Consider the following 26,803-nt stretch of genomic DNA (forward strand, 5'->3'; position numbering starts at 1 on the left):
CTTCCATGGAATTTGCAAGTTCTAAGATCTCCGGCAAGAATCTAAATTTAAATTTAAAGTTATTGTATGCTTGTACATACCTGTTTTTTTTAATTTTTAAAAATTAGATTTATTTTATCGCAAATAACTGACACACCTTATGTCGATATATTTTAAAGAAAAAAATATATTCCCATTTGTCTATTTTGCATAAATATATCGGTTATGATCTATCGCTTGCAATGTCCTGTGAGAAGATTATCGTACTTTTACACACGATTAAACAAAATCCCACTGTGGGTCTGATAAAATACCATCCGCCAGTAGAATAAGTATACTCGCTTGGCTTGTGGGTAGCGACTGTTGGTACTTTGGAAATCCTCATTGAGCGTTTTGTTGATGGCATGAGCCGTAAAGGTTCCGACTCCGGCATCATACTATGAAGGTTGCATGTGGATATTACGACAAAGAGCCAAACACCAATGTAACCAGGAAATGTAATAAAACCCAACATTTGAGCAATTGTTAAATATAATTTACTTTGAAAGAAAACAATATGGCTGTTGATAGCGCTACTTAAACAAGCAATTGTTGTCGTTATATTTGTCACAATCACCCTTAAATGGCAAACGAATGCTTTGCAGAATAACGTATTGCATCTACATAATATGGAGTGCAGACGACATGCGCACAAAAAAGCTGTAATTGTACCCACAGATGTAATTGTATATACACAAGTTAGACAATATGAACCCAAAATATTTTGCCTGTCTTGATAAAAAAATCTATCGAGCAAAGATATGGTAAATAACATTATAGAAAATGCCATTTTTGCACTCACGCTAATCTGTCGGATTGCTGCATTGAACAGAGGTTTGTCTGAATATATTCTCCTTTTTCACTTCTGTCTTAATATATGGTTGAGTTTTGGAATTTACCAGAAACAAAAAATAGCCTTCATGCTTTCCAGTTTCGTAAAAATAGGCTTTTTTGTGATTTTAAACTCAATACGTGAATTGCAAAACTCAATACGTGAATAATACTGCTTGGTCGCTGATGAATAAACAATTGAATATCCACTGGCCCCGGCTTCTTTCCATTGTTATTATACTGCATAGTTCAAAGGGATGTAGGCTATTGTATAAATGTTTCCGATTCTACTGGAGAGCGTTGATTTCATCCAGGCATAATAACCAAGCTCTGTACAGTTGTTCAACGATGTACACAAACTCCAAGAATCCATGTCAAAACTAAAGTCGTGCTAACGGAAAAGAGGAGGTTTGAGCTATTGTCTTTGCTTTGTTCTTTACGCAATAAACCTAAATGTTGATGTATATGTCACTTACTCTTATATTGCGATGTACGTTTACTTACACATGATATGTTAATCGGCATTGATTAAATCAATACAATCTCATTGTTTTCTGTTCTAGTTCTTCAGCTCAAGATGCTTGACAAGAATGCGGAACAACGCAGCTTTTTTGTTATTGGAAAAGTTTAGAAGCAAAGAACAGAAGGTGCCCACGCAAATTTATATTTACTTAACGCGGAATAGTTTCTTTCGAATGATAAGACAGGATCGCACCACTGCGCATATCCTTACCTTTGGCTTTGTCACAGCTCCCGGATCCTGCCCTATTATGCGAAAGCATAAAACACTTCTGCGTTGTCCTACGCATTCGTGAAGGTTGTCTGGTAAGTTATGTGCTTGAGCACCAATATACCTTAACGACAATATATCCTGTTCAACCGCTGGGCTCGCGTAGCTCAGTAGGTGGTTCATTGGGCCCGGTAAACCCAATGGGTCAACATTTTTCGGATCTCGTTTCGGCTTGTCGGAAAAAAGTAGCGGATTCAGCTTAAATTAGGCTAATTTACTGTCCAATTTTGTAAGCCATTGGAATAGGTGACAAGCTTTCAATAATTTATGTTTGACAAAAGGTATAAATTTTTGGGGCATTACCTGGTCAGTTGGCTGTTAGGCTTCACGGGAATAGAGTTAAACACATAGGATGTGTCAACGACAAACATTAAAGTGCGCGATTTTCCCATAGTATACAACAACTTGTTGTAATTGTTGTGCCTTTTGAGTTTTGACTCATTACAAGACGTTAGAAGCGGTGTTGGTGTGTCCTGTTTTCCGTTTAGTGCTTTTGAGTGTTGCACGGAATATGTTTGTCCCTTATGAAGTTTCGCCGTAGTGATGTTCCCAGTTCCAAATAATCCGGCCGGGCCGGATCCGGATGTTTATCTATCAAATCCGGCCGGATAATTTGGATCCGGCAGTTTGTTAACACCGATTCGTGTATTTTAGCGGTATTGCAAAAATGTTTGATTGCTAAACAGAATGCTATGTTAAGGTTAGCTTATCATGAGTGGAACAAATAAACGTGGGCTTTTATTAATTTGGTAAAATACGTCACGAAAACCTTTATAACAAACTACAGAAAAATCGGAAGTCGGCAAATATCACAGACTGGTTCCCAAAAACGAGTAATTTGCAAAATGTTTGTCCGTTTTTAGGACAAAAATGCTTTCCCAACTATCCGGTAAAATTAAGTGTATTATCCGGCCGGGTCCGGGCATTAAAAATTGGTCAATATCCGGCCGGGTCCGGGTACCCGGATCCGGCGCAAGACATCACTATTTCGCCGTATGGGAGAAGAAACGTTGATGGCATAAGAGAAACACAGTTCGTTTAAAACGCATAAAATACCAAAATCACACTGCAATAAATAAAAGGCATGCAATGTTTTTAAGAAATTACACAAACGCTTGATCTGACCACAGTTTGTTGGGAAATTTTATGACTTGATGTTTTCGGCACCAACCGTTTTTTCAGTTCAGACATTCGATCATCAAAATTTCCGGAACAGAAATTAATATACAATTTTCCAGCTATGATGAAATCTAAAGATACAAAAAAAACATTCGAAACTTCTAATATTTTTATCTAGCATGCATAGAAAAAAATAATAAATGTTCAATCGTTTTTTTTGATTTGTCATACTTTGCATAATGTAAATGCTTCAAGAAAGTTAAACAATCGGTTTCACTTCGTCAAATTTCTTTTAAATCTTACCGAGTGCACCACTTGGGTTATATCCATTTTCCACCAGAATTGGAACTATGAGCTTATTATTCTTAGCTGCATATTTTGCTTCACTCATACAGTTTATACTTTGTTCGTATGCTTTCGACAAGCAAGGCATAAACACATCTGATTCATTTACGGCATTTGCCATACTATCGTATATCTCCCCTCCCATACTTTTTCGATCAATCCAAACCTTGAAACCAGCTTTTCCCAAACCTTTATATATCTACAAATTAATAAACTATTGAAAGAAATGGATCCTCACAGAAATCAAAGTATTTAAAGGGAAACGTTGATAAAACAGTTCAAAAGTTGTTTTTCAACTCCTACCTTTTTAACTATTTTGTAAGAACCCCAGTTGTAACTGATCATTACTTGTGGTAATTGAGCTATTGGCAAACCACCACTCCCGTCGCTGTCCAGGGTGCTTACGCTAGTAACATCAGAGGCGTCCTCATCCCCAGTCGGCCTTTTCTGTAAAGCTTTGCCAGTAGTGTTGTAGTCATCTGTTTCTTTTTCTGTTTTAGATGATCTGGCTTGCGTGCTTGAAGAATAACCATACGAAGATTCTTGTTGTAACGCTGTTGTAGACCCAGAGGAGTTGTCTGAAAGCAAATACACGACTCGTGACTTACACAATCAAGTCCATTATCCTGCACATTCTGTGCTGCACATACGCCTTGGCATGCTTAAGTTAATTTGGGACAAACTTACTTACTTGTAAAGTTATAAACAACTTCATTCGCTCCAATGGGCGATGATACTATTTTAGCGTTATCGCCAAAAGTTATATTCATTCTTATCTATTATCTCATCATATCTCTGTAGTTTGCTCGAAGTGTCAAGGCCTAACAGCTTTTACAATTTCACACGATGGCAATACACAATCCGGCTTTAATACGAACAAGACAAAGCTTTGAAAAATAAAACAAAGGCTTTAGTAAGATATCGCTTTACATCTGGGGAACTATGGTGTTAATTACAATATGGGGACGACATAATTTTGATCACACAAAATTAGGCTTTTGAAGCAAATTTTGACAGAAAATGAAAATAAACTGTTTCTCCTCGAATTTATTGTTTTATTTGTAATTGTTCCATTTCGTCGTGCTTCTTATTACAAACTTTAAAAGTCTGTATTTTGTCCATGCAAAAATGTTTTTGAAGTTGTTTTTAAAATGAAACTTGCTGCAAGGATTGACATCCAGCAGGGGGCGGACGCGAACAACAAATTGTACGTCACGCAGCGCGCGAAAAGAGACAATTGTCTTGTGGCTCTTGGTGTGAAAAACGTGCCGCGTCTGATAAGCGCTTGTTCGGTCGGACAACACTATGCTACTGGCTCTGTCTTGTACATCGTGCTCTGTTGGTTTGCTGGCTTCTAGTTGAGTTGGTTTTACTTGTATTGCAGGCATTGGCAGTTCACAGTGTTGTTATAAGTGCATTAGAAGCATAAGTTGCATACTTTGTTCACACATAACTACTACTGTGTCACAGGCAGCAAACAACATGTAATTATGGTGATTGAAAGTGGACATAAACACTTCGACTATTCAAGCTAGACTTTGAATTGTTGGCTATGATTATTTTTGACTGAATCTTAAAACTGTATCGCATTAGTTAAGTTTTGTAGAAGAGTTGTAATATAACATTGATTGTACCCAAAGTAACCTTAGATGTTGTTTATAGTTGAAGAATTTAAGGGCTCTGAAGTACCTCTAAAGTAATCGCTTTGCTATTGGCGCTGTGTTCATGATTTCAAATGGAAGACTTTTTGCCGGACAATGAATCTAAAGCTGCCTCAAAGGAATACCTGTCCACAGGTAAGTTGATTGCTTACAATAAAAGAGATTTTTACAAAAATGTTACCTGCGTACTGTAAAATGATTTACATTTGGTCAGTGTAGAATCTTCACAGTGCTCTTGTTCAAATGCATTTCTGTTTTCAAGCAAATCAGGCTTGGGGGGAAGGTTTTTGTGAGGACAGGGGATGTTTGGCGTAAAACAAATTGTCCACTTTACGATCTCGCACACCGAGCCTTTGGGTCGCGACAGTCTGGTGAACAGACTCTTGTTGTGTTGCCTTTAGTGTTTCTGTCGAGCAAAAGGTGTGAATGCTGGGAAACCGGCACTGAGATGTATCTGTTGTAGGATGTCTTGCCGTCAACGTTTTGTCTGCAGTGGTGTGTTTACTGTGAACAAGACGTATTGTGACGATGAGTGCTGAGGAATGTGGGAAGCTTTTCATTAGTGGCCACAATGGAAACAAACCGGTTTTGAGTTTAAACTAGTCGGCTGATCAGTAAACGCACAGGCTGCGTTCTAGATACTTCTGTTATGTTCCGTGTCATATTTGAACCAGTTTTTTAGCGTTTTAATAACCTACAGCGAGCGGTAAGGCTTCCAATTTTGTCTCGTGCTGCACCTATTCCTTACAATTGTTGGTGCAAACGAGGATCTGGTTTTACATAGTACGGGATAAACTCATGTGTACAGTTGCAAGTCGTAAATATCCAATTTAATCGTGTCATGTATACCACGCACCGCGTAACTAACCAATGTGCGTGAAAAACAATCGCACAAATTGATGATCAATAGACGACAAAAAAACTAAGCTAGTTGTCGGAATGTGGCTTGCTACGGTCGCTGCGAAAACGAATGGTGCGTTGCTGCGACCTCGGGCGCTGCAGGGAACAACGCGACGCGTTTGCATTTACTTATTTGGTCAATACTTCGTACAAATGCTTGCCGCCACCGCAGCTGATGGACAGTGCTTTGAAGGTGGTAATCGTCAAAACTGTGGGCTGATGCATTTTTGCTCAAGGCACTTGAACTTCGGCAATGCATAAAGTATATCTGTCACTTGCGGTTGTCTTTCATGTGGCGTCTAATTTTGTATACATCTAAATGCGTGCATCGTCACTTACATGTGGATGGAGATGAAACCACACATGCAAATTTTGTTGATCGTCAATTTCCCTAATCGTTTCCATTACGTTGTGTGAGTTTGCGTATGATAGCAAAAAGCCCACTTGGCCTGCAGAGTTGGGTCATTTTGAACAACCCTTACAGCACTTGGTGTTTCGTCTAGCCAGACTTACTGTGATGGTATGAGTAGGGTGCTACGAGTCGAGCAGGCAGATGTACAAACTAACGGACTCCCTTGCTCGCCACTCGACTGGGCCGTTTAACGACAGAAGAGCTTGATCGCGTTGTTGCCTCCGTTCTTGTGCGGGCTTGAACTTCAGTTTCTCGGACGATGAAACCTCGCACACCCAGATTGTTTGTGAAAGGACAGCACGTAGTTGTAAGCCTTGATTTAGCGAAGATGTCTAACCTGGTTTCGAAGTGTTTTTAGAAGACAGTAGCAGGTTTTAATTACAGCCTAATTTTATTATTTTATTAACGACTTCCGATCGTTACGGATTAAACGCTACGCCTCTTTGCACTGAAATACTGAGCAAGCAATTGTGCAGCACAAGCGTAACGAGCTCAAGGGAACAATGGTACTGTGGGCAGCAGGCAGGTGCACGCATTTAAATCACGGAAATCACAAGACGCTTCTGTGCAAATGAAAAGTTTTCGCCCTTTTACTTTGTTAAGGATTGACGTTACTCGGGAAACGTGGAGAGGAAATCGGTTTGTTTTATCGAGTTTGGACCTTTGCTGATCAAAGGCTTTACGTTGTTGTTTTTAGATAAATATAGGGCAAAGGGATGTTGAAAAAAAGGTCGATTTAATGTCAAAAATCGGGGGATTGTTTTTATTTCTGTTCTATTTGCTGTTTTCTGACTTGTTGTACTGGGGTGGTGCCACACATCTGAAAATAGCGGTTCTCATCTTATTCTCGTATTATCGATTTATTATCAAATATATTTGAAGGCGTTAACATCAATAAGTTTAGTAAAAATATGGAAATTTGTTCCTTGTTAATATACGCAAAACGATGTAATAAGTTATATATATGAAGCTGTTTGGCGACAATTTCTACATGTTTGACTAAATGTTAACGGTGAAAATGTGACACTGTTTACAATTCGCGCCCGTAGTTACGAAAAGTAGCGCTGCAACCATGAATGGTTGCCTGGGAACGAGGGAACGTAAGTGCCAATTAACAATTTAGTCCGCGCAATTAACGACTCAAATCCCTGTGCGCCGTGTCTGACAGAACAGACGGTGTGTTGCTTGAACTGGTGGTTGAAGTGTGATGTGATGCGGATAATTTAAAAGGGAAGAGTATCAAAGAGCAAAAGCAAAACAAGGGTTTACAGGATTTCTTAACTAGGTGGCATGGACCACCAAGGGTTCTCAGCGACCTATCCTGGGGACCCACAGGATCTTTCCAAACAATCATTCTGTCATCAGTAAAGTTCATTTTGTATAAGGGCATCGCCCAAAACAGGTCTTCAAAATTTTGGTTGTGGGGTTTGATGTTTATGCTAGATGTTTGCCATACACCCAATCTTTTTGAAAGGTTGAAAACGTTGGTTGCTGGAGTGCTAGATGTTTGCCATACCCCAAATGTTTTCAACCCTTTAACTATGACAAACTTTGCGCAGTGCGAAGTTTTTTGTATGGCATTACAATGATGATGTAGGAAATCTTTTAAAACAAACGCACAAAGCTTACCTCTTCGACTGTACAAATAGAGTAAATCCTGAACGTTTTCATATTACGTCATTTTATTACCAGTTAGATTCACTAGCTGTATCCTGTCGTCATTGTCACGTTCGCAGGTAAAATTTGCTCCCGCCTCCCGCAGGGCGGACTCTTTCCAACGTCGCAATTGTTTACTGGCGTCTGTGCGTGTGGTAAAGCTATTGTGACGTCGAAGAGAATATCGCCCCGGTGGATCGTGTTGTGTTAACGCGCCTGAACAGGCGTTTTAATTCGTCTGGCGCGAAAGCAAACAAGAACTGCCTTCCCGCTGCCCCCTGTCGACCATGGACGCGCGGTGACGGGGGATTGTCGAACTGGCAATATGCTTCAGGCACAAACATCGTTTGTCGACGCCCTTTTTTGTTTGTAGGCAGTGAAAATCCTTCTTGTCAAATACCCTGGTTGGGGCCAACACAGACTGCTGTTTAGTCAGCGCTGTTAGGTTTTAGTGACAGATCAGCAGCTTGTTGTTCACGCAGCGATAGTTGAATGTTTTCACAGTTCAATGATAAGTATTTAAACGTTCGCCCACGTGAGAGTGTAATCGATGTCATTGTGTCTCCTGCAGTGTTATAGGGATTACTTGAACACACAAGTACAGGTTCTCCAATCTGTCGTTATCTCCCAACTGTGCGAGTTGAAGTACTTGTCGATTGAACAAAATGACATCATGCCTGGTGGAAAGTACATACCGCTCCACGCCGAAGCGCAGTGTCTCTTTTGCCGAAACTGTCACTGTCATCTCGTGTCAGAAGACTCCACAGGCAGATGATTGTTCCACCGCACATGACGAACACGCTATAGGAGCGGCAGATTCTATCACATCGGCATATGTCAGTAAATTTGGAGCTGTGGAAACAGGTATCGTTGGAAGTGATTTGATTTCTATTAACATGTTGTGGTTACGCATTTAGCTTTGTGCTGCCATGATATCAGCTGAAATTAGACGCTGATCATCGACCGTTGATCTATTGTTCAATAACGTTAACAAAAGAGCTACATTGACACTTAATAAGTGTAAAAGCGGTTTCGAAACACCATTTCGGGACGTTTGAAACAACATAGCCCGCGTAAGGCAAGTACTTCAGAGCTGTGTGTAGAGGTTTGTCTGATTCACCAGTGGACGGTAGATGTTGGAAGTGGTAGCAGGTGATAGGGTCCTTTTGCTGACCTAAACATAGACCAAGCAATAGCTGCTGGGCCGAAACAACTGCTGCGGTCAGACAAGTGATAAGGGTGCGCAGTAGAAGACTTGTTTGCTTAGCCATGAGTGTTGCCACGTTAATATCGTCTTAATAAGTAACGCATTGACATGAAGTTCCTGCTTCGTTAAGTCGTGTGAGTGCAACAGTAGGTGTTTGTGTCGCTTGGCTGTTGGGAAACTACAAGTTCATTGGCGAAATTACTTGGTAAGGTTATTTTGTAATGTCGTTTTATGGTAGATTCGTTCAGGTCAATTTGTGTGTGACGCACTGGTCAAAGTTTGTGTTTTAGAAGTCACATTCGCTTGTTGTCGGCTGAAAATCAAGCTAAACCTAATTGTATCTTTTGGTTACTGTTCCTAAACTATCGACCCGACTTCAAAGGAATGTCAGCGATTTTGTGTTATCGACCACACGTCGAACTGCTAGTCCACAGGCGCTTCTGCTCCTAAGTAATTTGTCTTGGGAATTCGTAGCTAGACGTTATTGTTTATCGAATCTTGTTACTTGATTGCTTGTGCCGAAAAATCCACCGAATTAGTCGCAACAATGCCAAAGGCTGACGTGTTTGTGACATCCGTAGTTGGATTGTACGTTTGACTGGGAGTGAGCTTTGCGACCCTGTAATTGTTTTCGTGTAACGTTAATTGACCTGTAATGCATGGAAGCTATGTTCGAAGCTAAAAATTAGACATTAGTCTGTAATTGAAACCCGATCGAAATTATGCTTTTAACGTTCGGAAGGCAGGTGGATGATATTGTATTCGTAGCTGACAAGACTTGTCAAGTTCAGCAACTGTAAATGTTACTGTTGTGCGGTTATACAGAGCAAAGCCAGTCGGATCGCCAGGCAAAAACCGACATGGCGTGGATACTTGAAAGAGCGAAATTCTCCGTAAATCCGCGTTGCTTTTGCTCCGGCTCGATTCACGATCATGTTTATGCGTGAAAACGGACACCCGTCCTCGATTCGCATGAACGCGCATTGTTGTTATTACCCCAAGTCCGCGTCACCAGTCAGGAACTGCTCCTGGCGGAAAAATGAAAGCTGGTCTGGATTATGGGATTTCTCAAGCACGTCAATAGGAGCCGTGTAGGATTTTACTGATCGATGGATGACCGCCGCGAGAATATCGATACAGATCGTCACAAAAACTCGAAACATGTATGAGAAAGATTGTACTTCACCCACCGACCTATCATTAATTATTCAAAGCCCTGCGCAGTAAAAAAACGACCGCCGCGCTCGTTGTACGTGACTGTGATTGAATTTATTACAATGCAGCTATTGTCTCATTTTCCCTCTGTGTAGACCTTGGGGCGCACAATAGCGTGGAGTTGCTGCGGTTTGGGGTATGTGTAAACAACACAAGTCTCCGCGTTTACGGTTTTTAGTTATATTGCTTTTCGCTATGTGTGGTGCCGGTTAGGGGCCCAACGGATCGAGAAAGACTGACAGCCGGATGCCGGTGGTCGAGCTTTAGAGTTGGAGTCTTATTTGTCTGTGAAGATAACGCACTTGATCACAATTCATCACAGCAGCCTTCACTGAACCTCCCTTGTTTTGCTGCGAAAGGTCTTATTATTGACTCCTCGTCGGCGTGTGGTTAACGTGAATAGCTGTCGAAATTCGTGTTTACCGTTCAGTCGACGCCAGTATTTTATCCCTCTGTGATCGCGTTCACTGGCAAACCGCAATTTTGGCGCCTTCCGTCGTTGACCGCGTGCTTGGTTGCGCTTGCTGGTTAAAAAGTTACTGTGCTGCGCGTAATATGATCAGAGGTTGCACATTGTCTTGTTGTTGGCCTACAGCAGTTGTGGTAGCCATCAGTGCTAGATTAGTCATAAACTATTTGCTTTTCCCAGGCTTAAAGCATATTGTTATCCATTTTGTTTGTCAGGTAGTGATAGCCGTTGAATGCGACCGGGCACAGTTCTGCACATAAGTCATCTTAGTGGCTATACATATTACCCCTGACTCGTGGATTGTTTTTGCAGCCTTGCAGTCTTTGGATTCGCTGAGTGAACAAATTCTCCAGTTCATATTTAGTTCTTCGCTGAACAGTTCCAACCGAAAGAACGCACCTGACCTGACCAGTCACGTGCTCGACCACACCGCCTTGTTGCCACAGCAACGTGACGCATTGCACGCTTCTTTAACTTTGATGCGAGGGCTCTTAATGGACGCACAGGTCAGAATACCAATATAAAGTAAAACAAAATACAATTTTTACTTTGTTTATGTTGGAGCAGTTGGCGTATCATGTCGTAGACGGCCAGTTGTCCTTAATAGTGCAACAACCTATTGAGCACAAAAGCAGCCCCGCTCCAGTCAAAAATATATAACATATATTTGGGAATAAGCTTTTAATTACATATTTCATATAATGTACAATACTTTGATCCCTAACGCAAAGCAATACGTCAACACTATAAACATGAACCTTGCAACTAATCCTCTGGGACACATAACCACAATCCATGTGTGCAATTATAAGACATGTTGAAAAACAAATAGATGTGCAGTGAAAATGACGTCTTTTAGATTTGAACAAGACGCAACACGATGAATCATTGTGTACACGATTGTGTAATGGCGTGTTTGGTAACTGTTTAAAATTGCGCACCGTCGCCGTTTCTGTTTGTCGACAGGCCTGGCAGGTCCTCGTAACAATGAAAAACAAATATTTGCAGACAAAATTCAAAAAGATGGTCGATAATAACAAACGTCTGGCGACGCACATCGATGGGACGATCCAATCTGCCAATCATGAGGTCAACACTTTACGCGTTGAACTGAACATGACCAACCAAAAGCTACGTGAACTTTCAATGGTCAAGGATGTTTGCACTAGCTGCCAAGGTAGACCCTTGTCACCAACTGTATTAATTGTACAATATCTCCTCCGTTATAATTATGAGTTTGGCCGATCATCCAATTGTCGATAATAAAGGTTCTTCTTCAATTAACACAGAAACAATGGAAATGAACAAAATCTTGGAAGAAAACAAATCGCTGAACGGGCAAAATCGCCAGCTGCAGAAGGAGATTGCTAATCTAAAGCAACAAATCAGCAACAGCGAAAAGCGGTGCAAAGAGTCGGTACAAGGTAAATCAGATTACAACCCTATCACGGATGCGAGTCTTGTTATTTGACCGTCTGTTTAACAAATAACTGGGTCAATGGTGCCAGCTTAACTTGGTCAAAACAAATTGTGGTTTAAGTGCTGTGAATGCCTTAGAATGGGGTCAAGAATGCGGTTCGGTAGAGTTCTTTATCACGATAAGTCCACGCCTCACGCACAATAGAAAAGGAGCTTTTAAAATCTTTTGTCTCGTTTGCACGGCAGCTTTGCAGAGCGAACGGCAGCGTTTGAAGCAGGACAAAACCGAGCTGCTTAACCAGATCCATGAAATGCAAAAGACAATTGAAGACAAAGAAGAACAACTACGCGATTTTATCCGCGAGTTCGAACTGCAAATGAAAGTAAATCTCCCCGATAAATCATTTTGAATTTTTAAATCAAGCGTTTTTCACGTTGCTAAACTTCGTTTACATTTTCGTGATGGATGGTATATTTTGCAAACATCAACCAACGTTTTGTGTTTAAGGAAAACGAGGACATAATGAAGGAAGGAGATGACGAGCGGAGCCGGTTGTCGCGGGAACGTAACGACTTATCCCGTCGTCATGGCGACCTAGTAGAAGTTGTGAGTTCGCAAAGAAACGAGCTGGTGGCAAACGAACGAAAAATTAAAGAGCTGGAAGCGGAATTAGCTGTGGTAAGCTTTTGACGGCGATTCAAGGCGATACTGTATTTAACTCGTATTATAACATGCGGCGCATACAGATTGTCAATACCTTGTAAAACCCAGTGGCATGTAAACATTCACATATTTTGTTAAAAACAAGGATATTTTACAAATTTTTAAGAGCAAAGTACATTTTAAAGGTACGTCAAGCGGCTGCGCAAGTTCAAAATTCTAAACGCCGATCCATGCACGTTTCGGTGGAGGAGAGCGTCATCAATCATAAAGCCCTAAACTTGTCCGGTAAGTTGCGTCGAATCATCGCACGCTAATCGAGTTTGTCGACTATTATTGGTGTGAACAGCAAGATTTATGTCCCCCACCATAAAGCAAACAAAGCTAATTGGCAGACTGCAAACATGTTGGGAAACTCGTTGGGTTTCGAAATGTTGAAATCGTGTTTGTTTAATTTGTCCCCGTGAAGAAAAGGGACACCGGTAAATTTGTCACTGTGAGTCCTTCAAGCCTCATTTTAGTTCTATGTTGGTTTGACTTTCTCTTCAGTGATATTAGAAACGAATTGTCATGTAATAACCAACATACTGCAGGGGTCGATATTATTTAGGTTTTGTGATATCAAGTATTACATTTAGTTGTCCTGCTGAGTATTATTATTACTTTCTTGGTTTCAGGAAACGAGCCAAATACTTCCTCCCACAGTCAGGATCCTCTCCTTATTCCAACTCCTTCTCCTGTTTCTCCGCGACACTGTTTTGGACAAGTTCCGGGAGGAACTCACTCATCTTCCAGCGAGGATGTCCAGGTTGACCCTCTTTCGAATGGAGGATCACTTGGTCACTCATTCACGAGAAAGAAGAAGTTGGTTCAACATTTTTCTGGTTCTCTCTCTCGTGCATTTAAGCGCGGAAAAAACCGAAAGAGTCTTGACATAAGTGAGTATTGAAGCGCATGAAGCTTATTGAAGATTGCGCTTTTGCTAGAAAAGGTGTTTAAAATTAGTAAAAAGATTCTGCTCATATTGCTCATGTTGCGATGTGTAACTCTGGCTGGGTGGGCTTGATATTGTATTATTTTCGAATGAAATCGGCGCTTTAGTCCAAGAAAGTGCTTCAGTCGTGCTTCTTAGCTTGCTGAATCATTTGCGCAAAGAATACTTCCTTGATCGCTAGCGTGGCTCACTGCCAAGTCACTTTGCATTACAACGTCGTGAAACACGCGCAAGTTTCCACCGTGGCAAGTGCATTAGCGCTCGCTTAATGGTAGGCTGGAAGTGGTGATGAATCGATGTAATCTTCGAACAAGAGCCGATCGCCGGGGCAGTGGACGGCCATTGTCTCCCACGAGAAATTACTTACGATAACGTGCAAATGGCCCCATTGCGTTTGTGTTAGTCGTTGGTCGATAAGAATCTGTGATCGCCGCCTCGTCCATTCGTTCGCAGAGTAATTTTCAGTATAGACCGGTTCATCATATGCATCTAACTCTTTTTAAATAGAGCAAAGATTCACCACATACATTTTTTCATAACAATCAACATTCAAAATTTCTATCATTGGACCCTTTAGCATGTAATGGAAGTATCACATACGACTCGCATATCGCGTTCACACAGTAACAAGATTTGGCATTTCTGCTATTGGCGCCAACCTAATCATGTGTTGTAACTGTAACATTGTATTTTACGGATAACGTGGAAAGGGGAAACTTTGGCAAATGTAGTAGAAATTAGGGTCACTATAGACCCCTGGCAGATACATTTGTGTTTTTTTCTTTCAGCCCCAAAAGCGTATTTAAGTAAAGCAAGTTTAACCAACTACTGCATTGGACTCCCGTGTTTCAAGCAAACTCGTAGTGCGGGCACTTAATAATCGTCTGGGAGCGTTGAATTAAAACGGACAGGCCGTAATTATGAACTCCCTCCCGAGCAGAGGAATGTTGACTCTTGTAAGCTCGCCTACGGAACACCACAACCGTTGCCACTCGAAAAACACGCACAATTATCGCGGAAAGTGGCTGGAAAACTGAAGGGTAACAGGAGAAAGTAAAGGCGAGACCAAAATTAGTGTTTCCGCGGTGCAATCGATGAAGCCCTCCACAAATATGTTGCCTGTAAACAAAAATGGCGCGAGGTTTCGGGTTGTACGACTATAGTTTGTGTTACGCCCAAGCGGATTTGTTTTGAAGATCCAGTCGTACTTGATTAACTTATAAAGATAATACTCTTTACTCGGGTTTTAGAAGTAGCCTGAAACGAAATTTGCTTATATTTCGAAAAACAGGCACGAGCTAACAATTTGCCGCTTGCCATTTACCAGGGTCAGAAACGCCGCTGTTTATTCCGCGGAACGCCTCGTTTTCCGTCAGTTCACTTTCATCAGGTTGGTTCCTGTTTAAATCACATGCGCAATCATGCATGGAATCACGTGATGTGGTAGAGTTTGCTCTTGTGTGTTGTGTCCGGTTTCACTTTAAAAAATCGAAACATGCTTTGATTTGACTTGACGTGCACTGCAGAGCATGACGTAATATTATAATTGTTGTCAGTAATGGGCACTTGTGATATAATTGCATGGAATTGGCTTTTTAAAGTCATTTGCCCATCGGCTGTTACAAAAATTGTAAACGTTGTGTTTCTCTTTTTCATATTGCACCAATGCAATCCTGTCCTTTGGAGGAAATCTTGCATGTATAGCTTAGTGATTTGCGTGATTTTTTGTTTTGCTGTGCTTGTTTGGGTATTGTGAACTTCAAGAATGTGCTTGATAGCATTTATTTTCATTTCACGAAAACTAAATGAAACAATAGAAAGTTGAAAATGGCTCATGCTGCGTGAAGGATCATTCTGCTATAATTTGACAAAGTCTCACGAAAAAACCAACCTAATTTGAATGATCATTAAATGTATGTTGAATCTTCGTTAGAACTAACGGTTTTGTAAGGGCGCTGATATTACGAACTTAGACATTAATTAAAATATCGTTTTCAGTAATCCCTTTGTCCACAAAAACCATCCGCTTGCTCTTCTTAAATAGCAAAACATATTCCATACACCGTCTAAATTAACTGCTATACTAGCTGGTGTTATTGCCATCATGTTCATGCATAAATAAACATCACAATCAGTTTTGTTTGGCCATCTTAATTAGACAACGCTGACACACGCATATGATGACAAACATTGTCGTCGTCAGCGAAAGCGTGAAGTCCGTCAACAGATGTCCTCGTATGACCCCACGCAGGACGAGAGCACCCCACTGTGAAATCTTTATGGTTTAGTGTTTATATTTATTTCTTCTTATAAGATGCTGACGTGTTCCTGGCCTCCAGTCATTTGGAATTGTATGAACGCAGCGAAGAAGAGAAAAAGGAGATTTTGGAGAGCAACCAAAACTTGCCCATGATCAAGTGAGTTTTTAGAATGCGTTTCTGGGATTGTTTGATTTTGGAGAAAACAAAAAAAGATTTTTACTCACGTTTCAACAAAACTTTGTCGTCACAACTCGCCCACAAAATAAGGACGTAATAAGATCAAAAGTCCACATACATAAAAGTACGACATAGTTTACGCATATTAGTAGAATGTGGAAATTAGCCGTTGCTACAAGAGGCAGGGTAACTTTTCGCTGGAAAGAAAACGCGACAAATCGGGCGTCAGCGTCCACATATGAAAACATAAAGCCGACAATCCTGTGGGCGTTGTATCCGATTCGACTCATCTCCGGTGTCGCAAATTCGCCGGCCATTCGTTAAGTCGCCGTAAGCCTTCACGCCTGGCCAGGGCTGGAGAGGATTTAATTAACCCCAAGCCTTGTTTGTGCACAGATGGAAGGCTGACGCTGTGCTCGTGTGGCTGGAGCTTGTGATGCACATGAGTCAATATGTTCGCGGTTGCGCTGAAAATATCAAGAGTGGAAAGGTATTGGTTTATCCACTAGGACATGCTTGGTTTTTAGTTTCTTCCGATAATAATCCTATTTTTGTTTATGTCACTGTTCACTTTCACTTGGTAAAATAGTCTTCTTTTGTACGTTTTTTCTTGTGTGGCAACATACGCACAATTCGACACTAGACGGACGTTTCTTTAAATTTTCTCCAAGAACCTGATACGCCATTACATCACATCCATAAAATCGTGTACAAATAAGAAAGAATCGTTAATATTTTACTGGCAGTATATTGCGTGTTGCGCCAGGTGAATTTAACTCCAATAACACCAGCGTCTTCTCGTACAGGTTTTGCTTGGTTTGAAGGACTGTGAATTGGATAATTGCTTGAACATAGAAAACCCGATGCATCGCAGAAAGCTGTGCCTGGCAATAGACGAATTTCGCAACCCTTCTGTTACGATGGCGTAAGTTGGTGCAATGCGGTAATGATGGCAAACAGTGCTTACGTTAACAACGAGATTCTACTAAACGTGCTGGTTTAATTGAGATTCTTTCTTTTAGCAACAATCTGTGTTTTAGTCGCAAAAGTGATTTAGGTTATTTTTTCACAAATAAGTTTTTAAACATCTTGATGTGAATGGAAAACTTAATAACAGCTGCATTCATTCAGCGGGATACAAACTTCTTCATAATTTTTTTTTTTTTCAGGAACATGTCAGCAGCCGGTCAACTCGACCACTGGTGGGTGTGCGAGCAATGGTTGAAGGACGTCGGTCTCACGCAGTACGCTTCACGCTTCCGTGAACATCTGATTGACGGCCGAACATTGGCTTCGCTCACCCGCAAGGATCTAGAGCGACACCTAGGGATGGATGGCAAAAAGTGTCACGTCGAAAGCGCCATGCGAGGAATTCAACTGCTCCAAATGTTAGGATTCAATGCTCAGGTACAAAAGGTCTATTAGTCTTTTTACAGACGGTCATTTACTGTGATTAGGGATTCATAAAATAATTGTATGTAATTGTACAGAGACTTGATGAGCGAAGGCAAATGTGTTTGACGACCGATTCTGATCTTTTGGTGTGGAACAACAGTAGGCTTATCCAATGGGCAAAATCAATTGACCTAAAAGGTGGGACTATTAAAGCCTGAAAACCCAATGATTTTAGTTTCCTCACTAAATGTTTCTTTCATACACAAAACCTTATTTATACCGTTGTGCCTGATTGTTAACGTTAACGTGATAACTGTAAAACAGAATATTCGTTAAACCTTCGAGATTCGGGTGTGCACGGGGCTTTTATCGTTCTGGATCCAAATTTCACTGCTGACGATATGGCAAGCGCGTTGGGAATTCCCGTCAACAAAGCCACTGTGCGAAGACATCTCGCTTCTGAGTTCGACACTGTCGTAATTCCAGCTAGGTTCGTGTCAATGTCACTTCTCTGCTTTCTGTCACTAATTGGAAATAAATTGTTGACCGATCGCAAATATTTCCCAGGGAGTCATTGGACGATGAAATAAGTTGCTGTGGCGACGAACCCTCAAAAAAATCTTCGCATTTTGTTCGTTCCACCAACCAGCAGAAGAGCAAGCGCAGTATTCGCGTAAGTTGGTTCGAATTCATTTGGTACTGTATTTAACTTAACCACAATAATACCTATTGTAATACCTGTTGATTGCGATTGTCCGTTACCTATTTCAGTGCGTTATATGATTGTCATTGTTTATTAAAAAAAGTTTGTGTTGTTTTTCAGTCTTCAATAAGCAGAAGTCTTGGGCGACAGCATTCAAAGGACACTCAATTGAACGGAAAGTAAAACGTTAATTTTACCAATCGTTCGTTTTAATTATCGCCTTGCTTGGTTGGAATTGGTGATTGCTTTGACAACCGTACTGAGGAAACATGAAGGATCGATCCCAATTTCCACTTGCTTAATTTCAAGGTGCATTCGACGCTCAGATGTTACAATTGTATGAGGTGAAGATTATGCGGCCACTTGCGAGTAATTGTGTGCAACATCTTTTATCGTTTGAGTTTTGTGAATATTTCCTTCATGTCATTTCGTATTTTGCTGCAGCTTTCTTTCACAGAACGGCAGAGTCGTTTTTTTTTTTTACTTCAAAATAGCGCCGTCAGATAAATTTTTAATCACATTCCCACTTTGATTAAAGGCCATTACAAATATTCCATGTTCGCGCATTGTCGCTGCCATCTTGTTGTTGACCATGACACCGTAGGCATTTAGCCATGAAAGAGTAGCCATGAAAGAGTGGCCATGTCGTTACCTACACGCTTGTTTTCCCGCCCGTAGTGCTTCTAATTATGGTGACTGCTACGATGTTGTTTCCTACGTTTTTAAGTCGTTTCACTGTGTTTTGGCGATTAAATGTGATCAGAACAGCTGTTCGAATTAAATGAGTTGTAAAATATGTGCTGTTTTTTTGTCGCGCTGAAAACACGTGAGAGCTTGTATCAGAATTTAAAAAATGCGAGGGCATTGGGTTTTCCTAATCTATTTTGACAATGCAAAAGAAAAATTACTACTGGGTATTTATTCAAGAACAAGCGATATATCAGCACCAGCCAGCAAGTAAAGTACACTTACACATAATCGTGTCAGCAGTTTAAGTACTCATGCAGAATGTTGGTTAAGCAATACAACAGTCTTCCCATCATAATGTTTGCAAACTAAATCATTTCTCGAGTCGCCGTTGACATCAATCAACAAGAGAGTGCTGTAATTACCACAACGAGTTGACAATTGTCCTTTCCAAGCAATGTTTGTTTCAAATCCTCTGCTTGTTGAAAGAGTTGCGCGAATCGCTCTGACAAAAACAACTAAATTTGTTTAATTACTTTTGGTCAGGGCATTTTAGAAAATTAGTTTCGTTATAAAACAAATCCTTCTTTGGTCATTGCTTTCTGGACAAAAAAGCTACATTAGATTCTTAAAAACATAAAGATGGAAATTGCTATCTGAAGAAAGTATATATATGAAGAATAAGTATATAATACTTGCCCAGTTGCGAAATTGCGACACATAATATCGTCGAGACCATCTCCGTTGATGTCACCACTAAGAAGTTGGTATTGACTGTTGAACGAAGCACATGTTGCCAAGTATTTCTGTGACTTTGAGTTGAACGTCCCGGTCGAAGTAGCCAGATATGTGATGCTAAAACAACAAGATCACAGACAATGTTATTTGATGGGGAAGGCGTTGGTTTAAAACAAAATACAACCAGTTATTCGTTGACATTTAATTCAACGCATGTTTTGGTAAGGATAACATGTCCCCTTACGTTAAATGATTATATTGATAACATAAAAGATCCTGGCGGCCATCCCCGTTAAAATCTCCACTAATCAATTTCCCGTATCTGCAAATCGACTCGCTGGAAGTCCATTGCACTTCAGTAAAGAACGGAGAGGTTGCTTGACAAGTTTGTGTGTTGCATTTTTCACCCTGCCATGCCGACGAACTCTTGCATCCTCCCACACCAGGAAGTCCGCCAACACAAACCCGGTACCTACAGTTTATCTTTAAAGTTAGAAACGCATTTCATTGCAAGATTGTTAGGTAAACGGTTTATTTATTAAAAGCTTTAATTCATGAAAGCATCCTAAAAGCAGTAATCGCCAAAATTTATTCAAAGAAAATGGTCCTTTTATAATGAAGTGTTCACATACTACAAAATTAGCCTACCGCCATCTGTAGCCTGTTCCACAAGATTTTGAGCAGCTTCCCCATGATTTCCACGAACCCCATGAAGTTGGAGTCGGTTTGGTGGTTGTGGTGGTGGTAACTGTAGTCATCACGCAGCTATTCGTTGAGCATGATTGAGTTTCTGTGTTCTTGCCCTCACAACCAGTTTGTTGGACGCCGTTCAATTTACACGTTCGACTGCGAGACTGCTCTCCGCCGCCGCAAGTGGCGGTACACTGTGACCATGATCCCCATGCTGTCCACGATGCTGTGCACAAAATGTAATTTTTACATTTCGTCTATCACTAAAAATTTTACTCAACAAGGATGGTCGACTGTTACCTAAATATCTAAGAAAAAAAGTTTGTTTTGTTGGCTGAAGAATTTTACTTGGAATCCAAGACAATTTGTCAACTTGTGTCATAATAACTGAGTTGAACATTTTACACATGTTAAACTTAATCTTGGAGGCAATTACTTCAGTCTTTTTTGTTTATTTTACGTTTTGTTGTGATGGGAGTCGAGGAACATCCGTAAAGAGTTTTGATTTGGTCTTTGTCGTGAGAAGAGAAACCATTCCTCTGAGCTCCAACTGCTTGACCTGTTGCTTTATCTACTATGGTTGGTTGACGATTTTTAGTGAAAGAGTAACCTCCGTAATGCATCACAGACCCAATGTCGTATGGAGACCCAAGAGAATTTATTGCTATTCGCTTTTGAAAGTTGTGCTCTTTTCCTAAACAAAATTAAAGCAAGGCTATCACCAACCATTGTGTCTAAATAGTTTAAAAATTACCTTGAAGGACGTTTTCCAGTTTCACAATGATGTGTTCATCCCTGTCAGGTCGTGATTGTTCGTGCCAGAATCCCAAAGCGTGCATCAATTCATGTTGAACTACACCTTTCCACTCACAACCACGTCCAATAGAAATATCTTGTCTACCACCGCGACGTCCAACATACGACCTGCCAAGAAGAACAGTATAGTTTTTGATAAAACCTTGGTGCTTCTGACTTTTGTTTTCGTAAGTAATGCACAATAATTTCGTTGTATCGAAGTTAAGTTTTTTTACGATATTTGTTGTCGGGCAAACATCCAACTAAGCCTCGAATAAGAGTACAAAAATATTTAAATGTGAATTTCTCTCACAACAAATGTTTTTTTACCAGCATCCGCCCCGTGACACAAAATTAATGAAATCTTTTTCGTTCCTTCTGGTCACGAAGTCGATGCAAGTATCCTGAGCATAACCGTCAATTGCACTTTTAATACTGTCGCGGGCTTTTTGTGCTGAAATACAAAAACATACAAATTAAATAGTTGATTAAAATGGAATAGCTGAAATCGGGTTTAAATGCTGACTCACACATTTCGCTGCTTATTTGGTAAGGAACCTTGAGTCGCCCTTGTACTCGGTTGTTATTCCATCTTTTCAACCCAATCGATGCTCCTTCTTGTACTGATTTCTTTGAAGGTCTGTAAAACTACACATATAGTTTTAACAATAAGGTTTGGACAAAAGCGATGAGGAGATGTCCATAATAAAGTAATTGGAGTATTGCGTACTTTTTCGATGATTGGAAGGTCTGCATGGTCAAATTTGATATCAGCTTCCAAAAATCCATTTATCTTACATTTGCAACTTATTTCACAACCAGTGTGGTCGGTAGCGTAACCGAGGGCGTGGCATTCTTGTGGACAACTTGTCGTGTCGAACAAACAATCGCCCTTCTGCGTGTTTTGCAGTTTTTCTGAAATAATTTCGTTTGTTTTAAGCTTGTACAAAAATTTACAAACAAACATTTTATTCATATTCGATTATTTGGCAATGGACAAAATACAAACTAAACACGACTTACCTAAACAATAATTGATATCAATTGGACTTGGGGAATTTTTGTCATTCTGCACATTTCCGCTTTGAATTTCATCATATATATCTTCACAAAAGTCTCTCTCTAAGTTTTCGCCTACGAATAGTAATGTTGTTGTTGTCAGAAGTTTTGTGCGAAAGTTTACAAATCTTACCTTCAACAAATGCAAACACAACAAACCAAATAATGTTTTTCAGCATTGCGGAATGTGAGTTGTATTCATCAAACAGTTGCTCAGAATATCCAATACAAACAATACGATCAGGTTCCAGGTGCGTTTTGGCTTAGCACGCGATACTGATTGTGGCATAAAACAAATCATACAATGAGTTTTCACACCTCGTCATACGGCAAGTGTGTCATGCGAATCAGGCAGTCGTAGTTAGTGTCATTTCCCTTCACACCTGAGCTGGTGCAAAATTCTAAGCCATTTCCGCAGTATGGCCCAAATAAGCTCATACAGGTTTATTCCAATCCTCTGCCATGTACGATTTATTTTTCATTTCTCGCACAATCGTAAAATGGATCTTCAGCCAAATGAATCACAAACACACTTAAAGTGCATATGACACGACCATGGCAACTTTTCGTAAAACTAATGGTACATCTACAACAAACATATATCCAAAGTTTATCGGTTCTACGTCAACAAAAAAATGTTGAAAACGGAACGAAAAGTAGCGGCGACGAAAAATCGTAAACCTTTTAGGCTGTGGTGAAATTGACATCACACAAGGCGCTCGCGCAACAAGAACACCCTGTCCCAGTAACTGTTTTATTATTGCACAACTAAATAAGACATAATAGGTCGAAACAGCGGCCATCAGTCTGCAGCTCAAATTAACATCAAAATCCGTTTGTTGCACTTGTTCACTTGTTGTCCCCTGTTTAATGCAATACCATGCTAAACCAATTTTACAATGTTTTCTGTATAATCTCGCTTTCGCACGATTTCGTTCGCAACGGTAAAAATGCGACTTTGAGCTGTATCTAAGAAACCAGTCGTCGTATCAGGCTACTTTTTTCGCCCAAAATGTTTTAAGTTATGAACATCTCTTAGTTTAATTATTAACATGTTTCATTTTGCCGTGTCATATGCACAAACATTTAACATAAGAGTGAACGCACACAACCACCAAACAGACCCAGATAATGATTTCTTTTAATAATCCACAATGATGCCTAAACTAATTATAACGAGTACTTTAAAAGCGCAAACTAAATCATCAAAAAAAACGTCCAAATGGACCTACGTCGCTGCACACACAAAAACAAAAATCATATTCATAGTAAAATTAAAAAATATTATTATGCTGCGATATGTGGCATTAATTACAAGGGTTATTGCAAAGTTTTCATGTCGACTTTGTTATACTATCCCATGTCACGGAACGGAACATAACCTATATGCATGGCGTATCTGACAAATGAAATTGATGCAAAACTTGCATCTAAACTTTGGGGACAAAAAAGCCAATCCGTTCACTGCACAAAATTTCAAACGATTATTTTCATGTCAATGTATTTGTTGGGAATAAAATGCACCGAAACAATCTCGTGTGGATCGGATTACAATGATGTCACTTTTATGACGCATCGATGACGAGATGGTAAATCTGGCTTCGCTAATGTGTGGGAAAGTGAATGTGTGTGCGATGATTTGTTGTTTCCCGTTTGTTGATATAAAAACTTTCATATGTCTCCCTAAAAGTTATTGTAGCGGGAAGAAGCAACTCCACCATAAGTTTGGTTGAAGACGAAATGACAGCGAACATTAATTATATTTTCGTTTTAGTGACTCTCAGTGGAGGATCAGGTGAGGTCGTTTGTTGTGTTGAGCATATTTTGAAGCTTTGTTAACACTGTGTTTTTCATTGCAGCTTTACCAGTGAGTCATGACGTGTGCGACGAAGTTTTCAGATCTCTACAATTTGAGAGAACAAATGGAAATCAAACACCGAGTCCAATTGACGTCAACTTTTGCATGGGTGAAGATTTTTTTGCAATTTTTAACTGATTTAGCATTTTGATTAATTGAAATTCAGTCTTTTGAATGTATAACTTCACTACTATTTTTCAGGTATGATTCAACATCACAGCAGCATTCCATGTGCGTTTGACGGAACAACTTGCAACAGAGATTGCGGAGTAATCGGATTTGAAATGGACCAAGCAGGATGTCAAATCAGCTGCAACTGCAAGCTAAGCGGTTTGTTTGAGGAAGACATTAAGTACGAAGCAGATGATGTTCCTGTCATAGAAATGGTTGGTTTTATTTTTGTGTTTTCTTTGTATATTATTATTTTATCATTTTATTACAGTAAAAATCAAAACTGATTCGTATTTGTTACTTAATGTTTTAGAATTACCTTGGTATTCCTAACGATGTCCAGAAAGCTGCTTCTGTTGGTTTAATGAGATGGAATCAAAACCTTGTTCAAGGCCGCGTCAAAGTACCATACGTCATCAACGACGAAATGAGTGAGTTCACCAAAATTAATGCACTTGGCTGCTGTCGATTTATACAACACCATAAATATTACAAACAAACATATTGTTTGATTAAAATCTTAAATAAAACAAATTTCGTAATTTGCAAATATCTGCTCAAATAACCAGTAATTCAGTAATTAAGGAAAAGATACGTTTTTTTTCTTTAAATTTCTGACTCCAAAGGTGTACACTAAAGAACTTTATACACAGTGTTTCATTTATTTTTTAGCTGTCAAAGCCAAGACCGCTATTAGAATGGCAATTGCAGCATTCAGTGAAAAAACCTGTGTTGATTTTGTCGAAAGAGGCGAAGAACGAGATTATATTCATTTTGTATCAAGAGGCGGTTGCTGGTAATTGTTTTATTCACACTAACTTCCTCTGTAAATGCAACTACAGTAATTGGAGAAACATAATTTTGGTGCAGGTCGTACGTTGGACGTAGAGGAGGAAGTCAAGAAATATCAATTGGAAATGGTTGTGAATGGAAGGGTGTAGTTCAACATGAACTGATGCACGCTTTGGGATTCTGGCACGAACAATCACGACCTGACAGGGACGAGCACGTCATTATACAGCTGGAGAATGTTATGGCCGGTAAGATTTGAGAAGAAGTCCCCTGAAAATTATTTAGATAAACTGCGAACGTGTTTCTGTTTGCAGGCAAAGAGAATAACTTCAATGTTCGTAACTCTGTTATGTCTTTCGGTTCCCCGTACGACCCTTCCTCCCTCATGCACTATGGGGGATACGCTTTTTCCAAAAACCTGCGACCGACGATTTTACATCGCTCTACAAACGAACCGATCCAATCACAACGCAACGGATTCACAGAACATGACCTGACTCAGATTAACGCCATGTACGAGTGCCCCGTGTCAGTAATTAATTCTACATCTCCGACATCAACACGTGAGTTAATTCAAGCACTTAAAGACGTTGAGTCAAATTTGCTTTTTCTTGTGGTTTTAGCAACCTGGAGCGAATGGGGTCTTTGGGGAAAGTGTTCAGTCAGTTGTGGCGAAGGAACGAACACAAGAACACGTAGTTGTATATTTAACGGCGTCCAAATGAAAGATGGATGTATTGGGACATCGACTGAGACCAAAAGTTGTAAGATGAAGATGTGTTTGACAACGTCCACCGTTAGTGGATCCTGGGGATCCTGGCAATCATGGGGAACTTGCTCGAAATCTTGTGGAAATGGATTAAGATGGAGGTGGGTTTTGCGGCTGGTCGTAACTAATATAAGTGAAATAAAATATGAAAGTGTCTTTTCTTTTTAGGAAACAAAAGTGTGTTGGTGGCTATCAGAGGAACAAAGGCTGTGATGGACTTATTTGGCAATCTTCAACATGTAACACGCACCATTGCATTTCTGTGTCACGTGAGATCACAATAACTTACATAGTATTATGTACTTGGGTTGCAGACTGATCTAAATAATGTCCTGAATTCTTTGTAGAACTCAGCATATTTGGTGAGGAGCGATGGGTGTTCTCTGATCACGTTTGCAGATACGGAAAAATATACGCTGGTGATTTTAATGGTGACGGGAGGGGCGATTTACTCTGCTACTACTCTGATGACTGGACGTGAGTTAGTTAAATATTTTCTTATTTGCTATGTTATAATTCATGACGTCTTTTGTGTTTAGGGTTGTCTATTTGGCGACATCTAGCGGAAGGTTTAGTTCGCCAGATTGGCAAAAATCTGTGAAAACCTGCAAGAATTTCAACGCCCCTGGAAAACTGATGGTTGGCGATCTAAATGGGGATGGACGGGACGACATACTTTGTCAGGACCCAAGCAACGGGTAACTCTCAAAAAATAACAAACTGAACGTATTTTGTTGTCACCTTTATCAATATTTTTCGTTTTTTACCTTTTAGCACCATTCGGGTTTCTTTTGCTAAAGTTGATGGGTTTGAGACAGAAGTAAGCTGGGAAAAGAACTTCAACGACTTTTGCAATGATCAGCAAAACGACCTAATGTTAATTGATGTGAATGGGGATGATCTTGACGACCTTGTGTGCAAAACACGATACGGAGAACTTGCTGTTCTTTACAACAATTATCAGTAAATGTGCTTTGTTTTTCCCATGCTCCAACATACTATGCGGATATT

The 26,803-nt window shown here is 40.1% G+C and overlaps 4 protein-coding genes across 5 annotated transcripts; 2 read left to right on the forward strand and 2 right to left on the reverse strand.

Annotated features, from left to right (window-relative positions):
• Positions 1-2,378: 2,378 nt before the first annotated feature.
• Positions 2,379-3,934, reverse strand: LOC145903560 (uncharacterized). The gene is made up of 4 exons (XM_082991653.1): positions 3,795-3,934; positions 3,407-3,681; positions 3,062-3,302; positions 2,379-2,889 (listed from the first exon to the last, which is right to left on the reverse strand). The coding sequence occupies exons 1-4, from the start codon at positions 3,871-3,873 to the stop codon at positions 2,735-2,737; spliced, it is 750 nt and encodes a 249-aa protein (XP_082847779.1). The 5' UTR covers positions 3,874-3,934; the 3' UTR covers positions 2,379-2,734.
• An 829-nt stretch (positions 3,935-4,763) lies between these two features.
• Positions 4,764-19,029, forward strand: LOC145901538 (kazrin-like). 2 transcript variants are annotated; one of them, XM_082989265.1, is made up of 17 exons: positions 4,764-4,899; positions 10,936-11,129; positions 11,632-11,800; positions 11,913-12,047; positions 12,289-12,425; positions 12,551-12,721; positions 12,892-12,991; positions 13,381-13,641; positions 15,025-15,087; positions 16,012-16,114; positions 16,532-16,625; positions 16,942-17,060; positions 17,305-17,542; positions 17,626-17,728; positions 17,855-18,020; positions 18,098-18,203; positions 18,354-19,029. In XM_082989265.1, exons 1-17 carry the CDS (start codon positions 4,839-4,841, stop codon positions 18,414-18,416), a joined length of 2,283 nt encoding a protein of 760 aa, XP_082845391.1. In that variant the 5' UTR covers positions 4,764-4,838; the 3' UTR covers positions 18,417-19,029. The 2 variants fall into 2 exon arrangements, with proteins under 2 accessions (XP_082845391.1, XP_082845390.1); XM_082989264.1 differs by lacking the exon at positions 4,764-4,899 and adding an exon at positions 8,283-8,596.
• Positions 19,030-19,232: 203 nt separating this feature from the next.
• Positions 19,233-22,381, reverse strand: LOC145902896 (uncharacterized). The gene is made up of 11 exons (XM_082990984.1): positions 22,336-22,381; positions 22,167-22,277; positions 21,874-22,058; positions 21,674-21,791; positions 21,474-21,597; positions 21,103-21,272; positions 20,809-21,042; positions 20,307-20,406; positions 19,903-20,130; positions 19,620-19,775; positions 19,233-19,425 (listed from the first exon to the last, which is right to left on the reverse strand). Exons 1-11 carry the CDS (start codon positions 22,379-22,381, stop codon positions 19,233-19,235), a joined length of 1,665 nt encoding a protein of 554 aa, XP_082847110.1.
• Positions 22,382-23,942: 1,561 nt separating this feature from the next.
• On the forward strand, positions 23,943-26,759 carry LOC145902897 (uncharacterized). Its single transcript, XM_082990985.1, has 11 exons — positions 23,943-23,997; positions 24,062-24,169; positions 24,262-24,446; positions 24,545-24,662; positions 24,904-25,027; positions 25,102-25,271; positions 25,338-25,893; positions 25,961-26,061; positions 26,140-26,269; positions 26,332-26,490; positions 26,567-26,759. The coding sequence occupies exons 1-11, from the start codon at positions 23,943-23,945 to the stop codon at positions 26,757-26,759; spliced, it is 1,899 nt and encodes a 632-aa protein (XP_082847111.1).
• Positions 26,760-26,803: the final 44 nt, after the last annotated feature.

This window comes from Ascidia mentula, chromosome 5, assembly GCF_947561715.1.
Source record: "Ascidia mentula chromosome 5, kaAscMent1.1, whole genome shotgun sequence".
Lineage (NCBI taxonomy): Eukaryota > Metazoa > Chordata > Ascidiacea > Phlebobranchia > Ascidiidae > Ascidia > Ascidia mentula.